Here is a 13,677-nt window from a genome sequence, read left to right as displayed (position 1 = left end):
CATCCTCTGTTGTCCCCTTCTCCTCTTGCCCCCAATCCCTCCCAGCATCAGAGTCTTTTCCAATGAGTCAACTCTTCGCATGAGGTGGCCAAAGTACTGGAGTTTCAGCTTTAGCATCATTCCTTTCAAAGAAATCTCAGGGCTGATCTCCTTCAGAATGGACTGGTTGGATCTCCTTGCAGTCCAAGGGACTCTCAAGAGTCTTCTCCAACACCACAGTTCAAAAGCATCAATTCTTTGGTGCTCAGCCTTCTTCACAGTCCAACTCTCACATCCATACAAGACCACAGGAAAAACCATAGCCTTGACTAGACGGACCTTTGTTGGCAACTATTAGGTGGTTGCAAACGCTAATGTGAAAATATCAGAATGATGGAAATGGGGCTACTTTAAGTTGGGTGTCCAAGAAAGGCTCTCTGTTGCTGGACATAGACACTTAGGAGCTGGGAGAAGCTCAATGTAGGCAAAGGAAACAGCTGGTGCCCAGGCCCTGAGGTGGAATTGAACTTTCCCATTCCTGAAACAAAATGTCATGTGGCTCCAGTGCAGAGAGCAAGGAGAAGAATGGTTAAGAGAAGGGACTGGAGAGTGTGTCAGATCTTTAGGTTCTTAGAGGCAAATGTAAGGAGATTTGAGTTTATAACCAGCAGGATGTTAAGTCACTGGTGCATTTTAGTAGGCAAATGACAATGTTGATCTTTATTTTTAGAAGTTAACTCTGTATAGACAGTGAATAATAATAATAATACTGTTTCAGGGAAGAGAGCTGAAACAGCAGTCAGGAGCTTAGTAACCAAGAAGGCAATGCCAGCAGTTTATCTAACATCATAGAAGCAGAAGTAAAGAGATGCTGATGAATTCATTTTGATTTTACAGGTAGAACCATTAGGGCTTATTGACAGATTGGAAGTAGGGCAAGGGAAAGAAGAAATCCAAGATTTCTGGCTTGAGAGCTTTAAGAAATCGAGTCTCTCCCCCACTGAACCCCACACGATGCTCAAATGTCCAAGAACACCAGGGGATCGCTCAGTTTGAAGGGATCCATCTTGCTTCCACAAACACGAAAACATGATCATCCCACAATGTCTACTCTTCCACCACTGCCTCATATACTCTAGCACTTGTTTCATAAAACCAGAGGGATGCTTGTCTACAGCTGCAGCAACAATCTCTATTAAGCTTCTTCACATCCACAGCACTTCATCTTGGATCCCAAGCTGATAACTTGAGCAGCTCAAAATCACGTGTTTAGTCTTTTCTGCCAAAGTTTCACAGGCTGCTGCGGTGGCTGCACCTGCTGCATTAACCAACTTTACCACAGATGCAAGTAGAGCCCCCAACCCACTCAAGGCGCATATGCTGCACTCTCAGCTGCAGCCCAGACTTACCCAGGGAGAGCTCCTGTCTGGTGCCATTTGCTTCATTTCCAGCCCTTGGCCTTAAGTTTGGACTCCAGGAGTTTTCTTGTCCATGAATCTCTTCATGTATATCATTCCACATCATCCTCTGAGCTCAGCACACCATGAAGACAGGACCATAGCTTTTGCTTAGCTACATAAAGAGAGAAAAAATGTCCTTTTAAACTTATTTCCAGGGCAAGGTAAATCTACTGGTTTTTTAAATAACCATCCAAATGTTTTGCTCACAATTAGGAAAATTTTTGCAACTGCCATTTCCATCAGTAGAAACAGAAGACTACATAAAGCCAAATTATCTACCTTGTAAGTTATCTACTTATACAAGCAAAATTAAACTTATATTTTCCCCCTAAAAAGTGTCTGTACAAAAATACAAGCAGTAAATGAGCCAAAGCAAATACAGAGACTGACAATCCTCTGGAACACAATTTATCTTGGTGGCAGGTGGGGAGGATGCCATTTTGAGGGGAGATGAACTGATGCTCAGATTAACTGGAACAGGCAGTATCCACTCTGCATAGCAAGGAAAGGGCCTTTAAGGGGATTGTGGTTCCTTCTGTAAAGCAGGCCAGGCCCCAAGACTGCCAAATGCTCCTTAACACAATAATAGTGACGTTTATCATTTCAAGACGGACAAGACCCAAGTCATGCTGACACAAATTATTTCTCTCTCAGAGTACCATCAACTGTAATGCCCTTAACACAAATAGCACTGACCTTGATTTGTCTGCATGTTAAGTTAAATAGTAGAAAAGAAAATCTAGTTTTCTCTTTAGGAAATTAAAGTTAAACCTCACCCCACATCACCCTCCCAGCTCAGCACAGAATTGAGCAGAAGGTAACTGCACTGAGCACACTAGAGGAACTCCAGACACTACTGGAGTTTGCAAAATGCACAGAATGAAACTCTGCATCCCGAAGTATGCAGGGAGTCCCCTGAGGGAAGAGGAAGGGTGTGGAAATGGTACTGAATGACTTCAGGAGAGAGGGTTGACGAGGAAAGAGGGAAGCTGACACACAGAGAAAGTAGAGTCAAGGGGAGGGAAGGACCACTGAGGGGATGAAGAGGACGAAGAGGATGAAGCACAGCTTCCATGGCACAAGCTGAGTTCTGAGCCTGTTCCTCCCACACTGTGCTCCTATGCTGAGATGACTTCATCCTTCTATTATTACAGGGCTGCCTGTTTTACAGATGGAGAATGGAGAGGTTCAGACAGAATGGCCAGAGGCCAATTTTGTTGGGGCTCTGGTTGTGACATTTTTGAATGTCACCACAGGGTTCTGGCCCCTGTGGATTATTAAATGACAACCGGTTTTTAGCACAGACTATCTCAACAAAGATTACCCCCTCCAAATATGCAAGATTCAACTGCCTGTCAGAAATGAGCAGAACTGGGAAGGGCCCTGCCACACACAGATTATAGTACGAGGATGGCGCCCCACTCACATGTGGCCACATGGAGGAACCGCAAGCCTCCTATACACAGATTATAGTATGAGGATTAGAGTAGGATTTTTCAAATCTTAAAAGATGATGTTAAAGTGTTGCACTCAACATGCCAGCAAATTTGGAAAACTCAACAGTGGCCACAGGACTGGAAAAGGTCAGTTTTCATTTCAATCCCAAAGAAAGAAAACGAAAAGAATGTTTAAACTATGGCACAATTGCACTCATCTCACACGCTAGCAAAGCAATGCTCAAAATTCTCCAAGCCAAGCATCAATAGAACGTGAACCACTAACTTCCAAATGTTCAAGTGGGATTTAGAAAAGGCAGAGGAAACAGATCAAATTGCCAACATCCACTGGATCATCGAAATAGCAAAAGAGCTCCAAAATCACTGCAGATGGTGACTACAGCCATGAAATTAAAAGACACTTGCTCTTTGGAAGAAAAGCTATGACAAACCTAGACAGCATATTAAAAAGCAGAGATATCACTTTGTTGATAAAGGTCCATATTGTCAAAACTATGGTTTTTCCAGTAGTCATGTACACATATGAGAGTTCAACCATGAAGAAGGCTGAGTGCTAAAGAATTGATGCTTTTGAATTGTGGTGCTGGAAAAGACTCTTGAGTGTTCCTTGGACTTCAAGGAGATCAAGCCAGTCAATCCTAAAGGAAATCAATCCTGAATACTCATTGGAAGGACTGGTGCTGAGGTTGAAGCGCCAATACTTTGGCTACCTGATGCGAAGAGCTGACTCATCGGAAAAGACCCTAATTTTGGGAAAGACAGAAGGCAGGAGGAGAAAGGGACAACAGAGGATGAGATGATTGGATGGCATCACTAACTCAATATACATGACTTTGAGCAAGCTGTGGGAGGCAGTGATGGACAGGAAAGCCTGGAGTGCTTTAGTCCATGAGGTCACAAAGAGTTGGACATGACTTAGCAACTGAACAACAACAACTCGATTTTAAGAACTTGAAATATGTTCATATTCTCTGACCCATTGATTCTTGTGAGAATCAGCGTGTGAGAATAGATTCTTTCAAAACAAACAGTATAAAATGGGAAGAAAGATAAGCATACAGCTGTTCTTTGAAGCATAATTTTCAAAAATAAGTCCTTTATTTGGAGAATGACTAAAGAATTTATGGTAAGTTCATATAGTGTGACACAATACTACTCTGGAAATGATGCTCATGAAAGTTTTTAATGAGATAAGAAAATCATTATGCATGTTCTTTTAAAAATGAAAAATTTAAGATATTACTTTATATATATTTACATAATGTAATTTCATGTAGAATTTCATTGTAAAATGACCTGAACTGAACATATTAAAATGTCAGTAGTTGTTTTAAAATGACTGGATTATTGATCTACTTCTTTAATGTGACATTTTCACACTTTCTGTAATGACAATATGGTTTTATAATTAGAATAATGGCCAAAAATAATACAGATTCACATGAAAAGGAACCAAGTTCTTTGGAAAAGTGAATTCAAGTTTGGGGTCTTAAATTTTTTTTTTTTTTAATTTTATTTTATTTTTAAACTTAACATAACTGTATTAGATTTGCCAAATATCAAAATGAATCTGCCACAGGTATACATGTGTTCCCCATCCTGAACCCTCCTCCCTCCTCCCTCCCCATTCCATCCCTCTGGGTCGTCCCAGTGCACCAGCCCCAAGCATCCAGTATCGTGCATCGAACCTGGACTGGCAACTCATTTCATACATGATATTTTACATGTTTCAATGCCATTCTCCCAAATCTTCCCACCCTCTCCCTCTCCCACAGAGTCCATAAGACTGTTCTATACATCGGTGTCTCTTTTGCTGTCTCGTACACAGGGTTATTGTTACCATCTTTCTAAATTCCATATATATGCGTTAGTATACTGTATTGGTGTTTTTCTTTCTGGCTTACTTCACTCTGGATAAGATGAACCTACAGCATTTTGTTGGTACCTGAAAATAAGAAAATTTTCAAAGATTGTTGGGATGGATAATGTCAAAAGAACACAGATCAACTTTAAGAAGCCTTCAAAGTCCAAATATGAAACAACTTGAGTTTCAAAAAGAAAACATATATTGGAAATCATTAAAACACATTAAATGTGTTAAATATGTTAGAAACAATGCTTGAGTTCACAATGCTACGAAAATAGAAATCACTGATCTCTTTTGGAAGCTGTTAGGGAACTGAATTATTATTTAGAATGATGGGAAATAAAGAGAAATAATAAGTATTTATTGTGGCTTTTCTATACAAAACATGCCTTAAGGTAGTATTTCTCAAAGTGTGGTCCCTGGACCAGCAGTACCATCTCCATCTTCCTTGTATAAAATGTAAAATTTGAGCCCCACTTTAGATGAATCAAAATTCTAGGAAAGATCCTGAGTCTTAAAAGGTTAAGAATAAGCTCTCTGAGCATTAGACCAAACTCTCTTTTGTTTTTGTTCTGTTATTTTCTCACCAGTAACACAGCTCTGGTGTGGGGCTGTTCTTTACCAAAGAGATATAAAACCCCAGATTATTTTGTGGGAAGAGGCTCAGTGGGTATTTCAGTTTGCTTTCTATAAGCACAGGTCAAGTTGGTCTAGAGGAGAATTCCCCAAGGGCTCCAGCATACCTCAACTAGGGATTCCATGGAAGTGTGGGGCCAAAGTCCTGGATAGTTTACTAATGTTCCTCCCTTGGCCACTGTCTCAATGGATATAACTTTCCCCAAATTGTCACAATTTCAAAGAAGAGCAATACCAAAGAATTTCCAAACTACCATACAACAGCACTCATTTCACATGCTAGCAAAGTAATGCTCAAAATTCTCCAAGCTAGGCTTCAACAGTATGTGAACCGAGAACTTCCAGATGTTTAAGCTGGATTTAGAAAAGGCAGAGGGACCAGAGATCAAACTGCCAACAATGGTTGTATCATAGAAAAAGCAAGAGAATTCCAGAAAAACATCTACTTCTGCTTCATTGACTACACTAAAGCCTTTGACTGTGTGGATCATAACAAACTGTAAAATTCTTCAAGAGATGAGAATACTAGACCACCTGACCTGCCTCCTGAGAAATCTGTATGCAGGTCAAGAAGCAACAGTTAGAACTGGACATGGAATGACAGATTGGTTCAAAATCGGGAAAGGAGTATGTCAAGGCTGTGTATTGTCATCCTGCTTATTTAACTTCTATGCAGAGTACATCAGGCAAAATGCCAGGCTGGATGAATCACAAGCTGAAATCAAGATTGCCGGGAGAAATATCAATAACCTCAGATATGCAGGTGACACCACCCTCATGGCAGAAAGTGAAGAAAAACTAAAGAGCCTCTTGATGAAAGTGAAAGAGGACAATGAAAAAGCTGGCTTAAAACTAAACATTCAAAAAATGAAGAGCATGGCATCCAGTCCCATCACTTCATGGCAAATAGATGGGGAAACAATGGAAACAGTGACAGACTTTATTTTCTTGGGCTCCACAATCACTGCAGATGGTGACTGCAGCCATGAAATTAAGACACTTGCTCCTTGGAAGAAAAGCTATGACCAACCTAGACAGCATATTATAAAGCAGAGACATTACTTTACCAACAAAGGTACATACAGTCAAATTTATGGTTTCTAGTACTCATGTATGGATGTGAGAGTTGGACCATAAAGAAGGCTGAGCACCAAAGAATTGATGCTTCTGAACTGTGGTGTTGGAGAAGACTCTTAAGAGTCCCTTGGACTGCAAGGAGATCCAACTAGTCAATCCTAAAGGAAATCAGTCTTGAATATTTATTGGAAGGACTGATGCTGAGGCTGAGGCTCCAATACTTTTGCAAAGTCTGATTTCAAGAACAGACTCATTAGCCAAGATACTGATGCTGGGAAAGACAACAGAGGATGAGATGGTTGGATGGCATCACCGACTCAATGGACATGAGTTTGAGCAAGTTCCAGGATATGGTGAAGGGCAGGGAGGCTTGGCGTGCTTCAGTCCATGGGGTCACAAAGAGTCAGACATGACTGAGCAACTGAACAGCAACAAACTGTACTAAGACACACATAAATTCACAGGTCAATTCTTTCAAATTAGTCAGTAAACAGTTTCAATCCATTTTAAACTGTTGCAAAGCTTAGAAGGTTATGGAGGTGATATAACACTGATAACAAAATTGAACAAGTAAGTGTAAATAAGTGTTAGTTGCTCAGTCGTGCCCGACTCTTTGCCACCCCATGGACTGCAGCCCGCCAAGCTCCTCTGTCCATGAGATTTTCCAGGCAAGGATACTGGAGTGCATTGCCATTTCCTTCTCCAGAGGATCTTCCCAGCCCAGGGATCGAAGCCAGGTCTCCTGCACTGCAGGCAGATTCTTTATCGATTGAGCTACAAGGGAAGCCCAAAATTGAACAAAGACATCACTATACAGTACATTACCAACTGCTGCTGCTAAGTCACTTCAGTTGTGTCTGACTCTGTGCGACCCCATAGACGGCAGCCCACCAGGCTCCGCCGTCCTTGGGATTCTCCAGGCAAGAACACTGGAGTGGGTTGCCATTTCCTTCTCCAATGCATAGTGTGCATAAATAATGATTCAGAAACCCTACATTGGGAAAAAACAGATAAAATCCAAACAATGTGGAATTGAATTAACAGTAATTTCACAATGTTTGTTAGCTCCTTGTGTGTGTGTTAAGTCGCTCAGTCGTGTCTGACTCTTTGTGACCCTGCAGATTGTAGCCCGCCAGGCTCCTCTGTCCATGGGATTCTCCAGGCAAGAATACTGGAGTGGGTTGCCATTTCCTTCTCCAGGGGATCTTCCCAACCCAGGGATCGAACCCGGGTCTCCTGCATTGCAGGCAGATGCTTTATCCTCTGAGCCACCAGGGAAGCCTCCTTAGTTGTGGCAAAATGTAGCACAGCAAACTAATACAATTATGTAAAGTTTAAAAATAAAATAAAATTAAAAAAAAAAGAGAAGCCACTGCAATGAGAAGCCCACACACTGCAAAGAAGACCCAGCACAGCCAAAAATAAAGAAAGAAAAAAGTAAAAACTTAAAAAAAAAGAATGGCAAACATTGCAAAATTCTACTGCCAATATTTTGCATAAGTCTTCACTGATCAAATTTTAAAGAGAAAAAACTTTTCTTCTTTAACCTAAATTAATTCAAGTTTTCTTTGTTCTGCAAACAGTTTAACTACCATTACCATAAATAGATCACTGGTTTTTTCTTCATGAAACTGTTGGAAGTTCCCAAGATAACTCACTGTGCATATTAAGAAGCTGTTATTTTATATAATTATATAATAATTATAACAAAGATCTACATAACATACTATGTATGTAAAAAAGCATTTATATGTTTAAATATTTATACATACATATTATAAATAAAATATACATTAAATTGAAAAATAAATAAATAAATAAACATAGGGGAAACTGGTTCAGGGATATATGGGAACTTTCTGTGGTATCTTAGTAACTTTTCTGTAAATCTAACATTATTAAAAGATTTAATGTTTATTAAAAAAATTAAAACCTACTTAGAAGTTAATCATGCCACTCTTGCTTAGGAAGGGCTCAAGTTCATGCTCAGACATATGGAGTAAAATACACTGAAAGGGCCTTAGGAGTAGCTCTCACTGTATCCATCAGACCTATGTGGCTTCCTTCTTGACTATGGCTGAAACTGAGGGATGTATATTCTGATGTTTCCTTCCTGGACTCCTAACACCATTGATACCTCCTAACTCTCAAATTTTAAGACAAGGACAAAAAAAACCGCTGTGGATATTAACTAGTCATAATATGCAACTTTGGAGGCATGGAGATACTTCCTCAAAGGATCACACACCTTTTTTCTGGCCACACCACACATCATGTGGGATCCTAGTTCCTTGACGAGGAGTTGAACCTATGGCCCCTACATTGGAAACATGGTGTCTTAACTGCTGGACCACAAGGGCAGTCCCAGGATCACAAATCTCTTGTGATCAGCAAATCCTGACTACCTAGTTTCATACCAATGCAGGCATATCAGAAAGCTTCCCCAAAAAAGCCCAGTCTGCCTTCCAGGTAGTCAGATCCACCAAACAGACACCAAGTTCCGCAAGCCTGAAAACTGAGACAGCAGAGGCCATCCTGCCTGACTCTCCAGCCCAAGAAATTTGCCACCCACCCTTATTGTGACAACAGAGTGAGCTAGTCTTCCAAAACCTTGATCTACGTAAAAGTGACATACACAACGTAAAGGCCCAGTCCCACCATGAGCAGCTAAGGAGCAGCTTCTAGGGAATCTAGTAACAAAATTATAATCTGCAACATGTTTGTTTTAAATTAATTAGAACAAGTGTGAATTTCCCCAGTCATCTACTTCTTCAGATGATTAGTGAGCCTGGGGAAATGTTTCCATGCAGGAACATTTAGAAAAAGATCAAATTTTGGAGAGATGAATCTACCAATTAGGACCTAAGATCCCTGAAACATCAAAGGAGTATGAAGTGGTCTAATTGGTTCCTCGAGAAGACAGTAGTTGGTTCAGACATTGGCCCGCTAAACCAACCGCCATTGTGTTAGCTCACAGAGGCATCCGTGATCCGAGCAGGGAACTTCCTTCAAACAGCCCCTACAATCAGTGTGAGAGCAGTCACCCTCACTGTTCTCTCAGGTGCAAGCTGCATTTATTCTGGGCCTGCTCTTTTAATCCTCCATGAGCCATCCACATGTGTAAAGCTTCTGGTCTATTATCAGAGTGTAATCTTTTCACTTTTCAAAATAGCTTCTCTCTGGAGCCAGAAACCTTAAATAGGGCACTGGAGTGCTAATCAGCTCCTGTTCATGTATGGGAATGGCAAGCCACCTGGGTAGCAGCTGAAACCAAGAACAAAGCTAGGTTCCCCCAGTCTGACCCAGGGATGCGGTAATCCCATCTTCAGCGCCTATTTAAAAGACCCTGGCCTGGGTTCCAATTGGTGTACAAGGGGAGAAAGTAGGGGTAGTACAGGTACTTTTACTGTTAAAAATTAGAACAGGCATCAAAACTTAGTTTCTTTTGTAATCACTAGACTACTGCTAGAATCAGCATTTTCTGGGCTAAACTCATTACCACACCAAAAGATTGCTTCTGAAACATGTTCTATTTTGTTTAACTTGATATAGAAACAGGTTCACTTTCCTTAGGATATCTTCCTCCTTAGTCAAAATTTATATGCTCATTTTTATTCTATGATCACTTAAGTGCCTAAGCACTGATTCCTCAGTCGAGAAGAAAAAAATAAATAAAATGCTACATTTTCATTCATGGTTAATCTCATTTTTCCCTACACTGATATACATTTTCAGGACACAAAGGAAGATATTTCAATTAGTTTTTTTCTAACTTAAGGGAAGAATACACCTGTTTAATTCTCCTCTGGGGGTTATAGCAAGCCCTGGAAGGTCACTGGTCAGAGTTGGGTGCTAGGGTTCTTAATAAGGGTAGAAACAGTCAGCTACCAAAGCACCTAGAAGTGGGTAACATCAGAAGGTGAGAATAAGCCATAGCTTAGAAAGACTAATGGCCAAGGCCAGGAACATACTATCTCAATACTCCATATGCCCTCCATCCAGTGCAACAGCAAAACCTGTTGGCTCTACCTTCCAAATGTACTCAAGAATTACATCACTTCTTCCTGCCTCTACCATCACTACTTGGTACAAGCCACCACTGACTCCTTCCAAAGTAATTCTGATAGATTCCTAACTGCTCTCTCTTCTAATTTTATCTTCCTTACTCCTAGCCTATTCTCCATATGAAAGTCCAAATTATCCTTTTAACACATATCAGATGACAGCACTTCCTTGCACTATGGCTTCAGATTAAAGCTGAAGTCTTGACTATGGCTTACAGGGCCCCTGATCCTGTGCTCCCCTTGCCCAAACTCCTACTAGGATCTTCAGTTCAGTTTAGCCACTCAGTCGCGTTCAACTCTTTGTGACCCATGGACTGCAGCATGCCAGGCCTCCCTGTTCATCACCAACTCCTAGAGTTTACTCAAACTCATGTCCATTGAGTCGGTAATGCCAACCAACCATCTCATCCTCTGTACTCCCCTTCTCCTCCTGCCTTCAATCTTCCCCAGCATCAGGGTCTCTTCAAATGAGTCAGCTCTTCGCATAAGGTGGCCAAAGTACTGGAGTTTCAGCTTCAACATCAGTCCCTCCAGTGAACACCCAGGACTGATCTCCTTTAGGATGGACTGGTTGGATCTCCTTGCAGTCCAAGGGACTCTCAAGAGTCTTCTCCAACACCACAGTTCAAAAGCATCAATTCTTCAGCACTCAGCTTTCTTTATAGTCCAACTCTCACATCCATACATGACCACTGGAAAAACCATAGCCTTGACTACATGGACCTTTGTTAACAAAGTAATGTCTCTGCTCTTCAATATGCTGTCTAGTTTGGTCATAACTTTTCTTCCAAAGAGCAAGCATCTTTTAATTTCATAGCTGCAGTCACCATCTGCAGTGATTTTGGAGTCCAAAAAAAAAAGTCTGCCACTGTTTCCATTGTTTCCTCATCTATTTGCCATGAAGATGGGATCAGATGCCATGATCCTAGTTTTCTGAAAGTTGAGCTTTAAGGCAACTTCTTCACTCTCCTCTTTCACTTTCATAAAGAGGCTTTTGAGTTCCTCTTCACTTTCTGCCATAAGGGTGGTGTCATCTGCATATCTGAGATTATTGATATTTCTCCCAGCAATCTTGATTCCAGCTTGTGTTTCTTCCAGCCCAGCATTTCTCATGACGTACTCTGCATATAAGTTAAATAAGCAGGGTGACAATATACAGCCTTGACGTACTCCTTTTCCTATTTGGAACCAGTCTTTTGGATCTTACTTCTTACCAGTCTTGTTCCACTCAGTCTGTTCCAGCATTTTTACTGGCATTTCCCCCTAATGAGATGCTACACACCGGACAGAAGCATCTTCTCACTCTAAATTCCTTCCAGTCTCTGTCCAAGTGTCACTTACGTGAGGAGACTTCCCTGATGCACTACATAAAATAGTAACCCCCAGTATTTCCTGTCCCTCTTAGCCAGATATTTTATTTTCCTTCATAGAACTACTGTAAAACACACCTATGTATCCATAAATATATATATTGTTTATATTTTGTCCCACCATGATACTCATTACCAGAAGGCAAATTCCATTAGGGCAGGAATATTGTTTTACTCATTGGTGTATTCCCAGGACCTAGAACAGAGTCTGGCACATAAGATATTCAATAAACATTTGTTGAATAAATAAACAAAAGCCATATTTGGCATTATATTCAGAGAAAAAGGACAGAATTACAATCAAAAGACAAAACTAAGGGCTAGAAGCCAAGAGAATATAGTGACAGTACAAGGACTAGGAACTAGTGTGAAACCAGGTGTGATGTGTTCACGGTTCAAAAGACTGATTCTCACTAGTTGTGTGATACGGAGTGAGTCAACTTGATTAGAAGCCTGACTGTGTTAGAACCAGGAAGGTTGTAGTTTCAGGAATCCAATTCATTCCTCTTATGGAAATCAAAACACTTCTTGATCCTCAGTACCTGTTCCATCTCTGGAGACCCTCAAGCTCCGAGGGAGACTATTCTGTGTAGTATTCACCTCTGTGTTTTGAGTGTGAGACTTGGTGCCAGGTATAGGACACATGTTTGAAAACTAATTGTTGAAATGACTGAACTGTATGTCAGGAATCCCCTCCACAAACTCTGGAACATGGGATGTTAAGTCCTGAGCCTGGAGATGGGCTGGGGCTTTCGAAGCTCCACCTCTGCTATACAGTCTCTTTCCCCTCTCCAGAGAGGAACCCTTCTCAGCCTAATATGATACCTTGAAAGACAAGACAGAACAACTCAGGACAGAGACATCTTTCTATTTGTCCCCATAAATATTATATTAGAGCATGGTCTTCAGGCAGGGTTTGCTTTTTCTTAAATCAGGTTTGGATCTATTATAGCCTATGGCTAAAAATAAAGCCCCACCACTTCTTTATGCTTAAGTTTTTTGCAGTTCTAGCATATTTGGATGCCATTTTTCTGGACACAATTCTTGTATGTCTTATCATTCTTCTTCATGTCAATTTTATTCATATTAATGTTTACTGAATTAATTCTCAGTCAATAGTACACCCAAGGCAGTCTTCACAGTCATATGCTCTTCTTTCCTCTTTGAATTGTCCTTTAATATCTAAGCTGATCAGATAGCTCCCTCTACAGTCTCCTTGACATCTACATGTGCCTCTTTTTTTCTTTCCTAGTATACTGTCTGTGTGTGAAAGACTTCTTTGATGTGGAGCATTTTTAAAGTCTTTATTGAATTTTGTTATATCTTGTCCAAACACAGCTTCACAGATATACCCAGAGTAACGTTTCACCAAATATCTGGGCAATCCATGGCCAAACTGACACATAAATTAGCCATCACAGGCCCTTAGTTGCCAGATCCCTTAATTCTTTCTTTACTTCTGGAGAATAAAATTTCAGAGAGGAATCAAGGTCCTTCCACACTCCAATTTCAGCCAGAGGTTTCCTCCAGAGATTTAGTTAATTCTTATCCTCTTTCATGATGACATCATGTCTCTGCCAAGTTTATACTTTGCATGATGTGTGCCTCATCCAGTCATTTATTTCACAAGAAAAAAAAATGTGTATTGATCACCTTTTTGCAGCGGGTATTGTGCCAGGAATCATCTTTCATCTCATTCAGTGACCTATGGGCACCCATGATTATCTCATTTCAGTTCTCCTCTCCTGATGGCTTCAGGGATTAGAT

At 40.7% G+C, this 13,677-nt stretch overlaps 1 protein-coding gene across 1 annotated transcript in view; it reads right to left on the bottom strand.

Annotated features, from left to right (window-relative positions):
* Positions 1 to 13,677, bottom strand: part of SYT9 (synaptotagmin 9) — a 340,283-nt gene that overhangs the window by 317,483 nt on the left and 9,123 nt on the right. Inside the window, exon 2 of the mRNA XM_044929459.2 lies at positions 1,389 to 1,551. Within this exon, the coding sequence (XP_044785394.1) occupies positions 1,389 to 1,503 (115 nt within the window). The 5' untranslated portion in view covers positions 1,504 to 1,551. The remainder of the gene's footprint in view (positions 1 to 1,388; positions 1,552 to 13,677) is intronic.

This window comes from Bubalus bubalis, chromosome 16 (genome assembly GCF_019923935.1).
Source record: "Bubalus bubalis isolate 160015118507 breed Murrah chromosome 16, NDDB_SH_1, whole genome shotgun sequence".
Lineage (NCBI taxonomy): Eukaryota > Metazoa > Chordata > Mammalia > Artiodactyla > Bovidae > Bubalus > Bubalus bubalis.
This window is presented reverse-complemented; position numbering and strand designations above follow the sequence as displayed.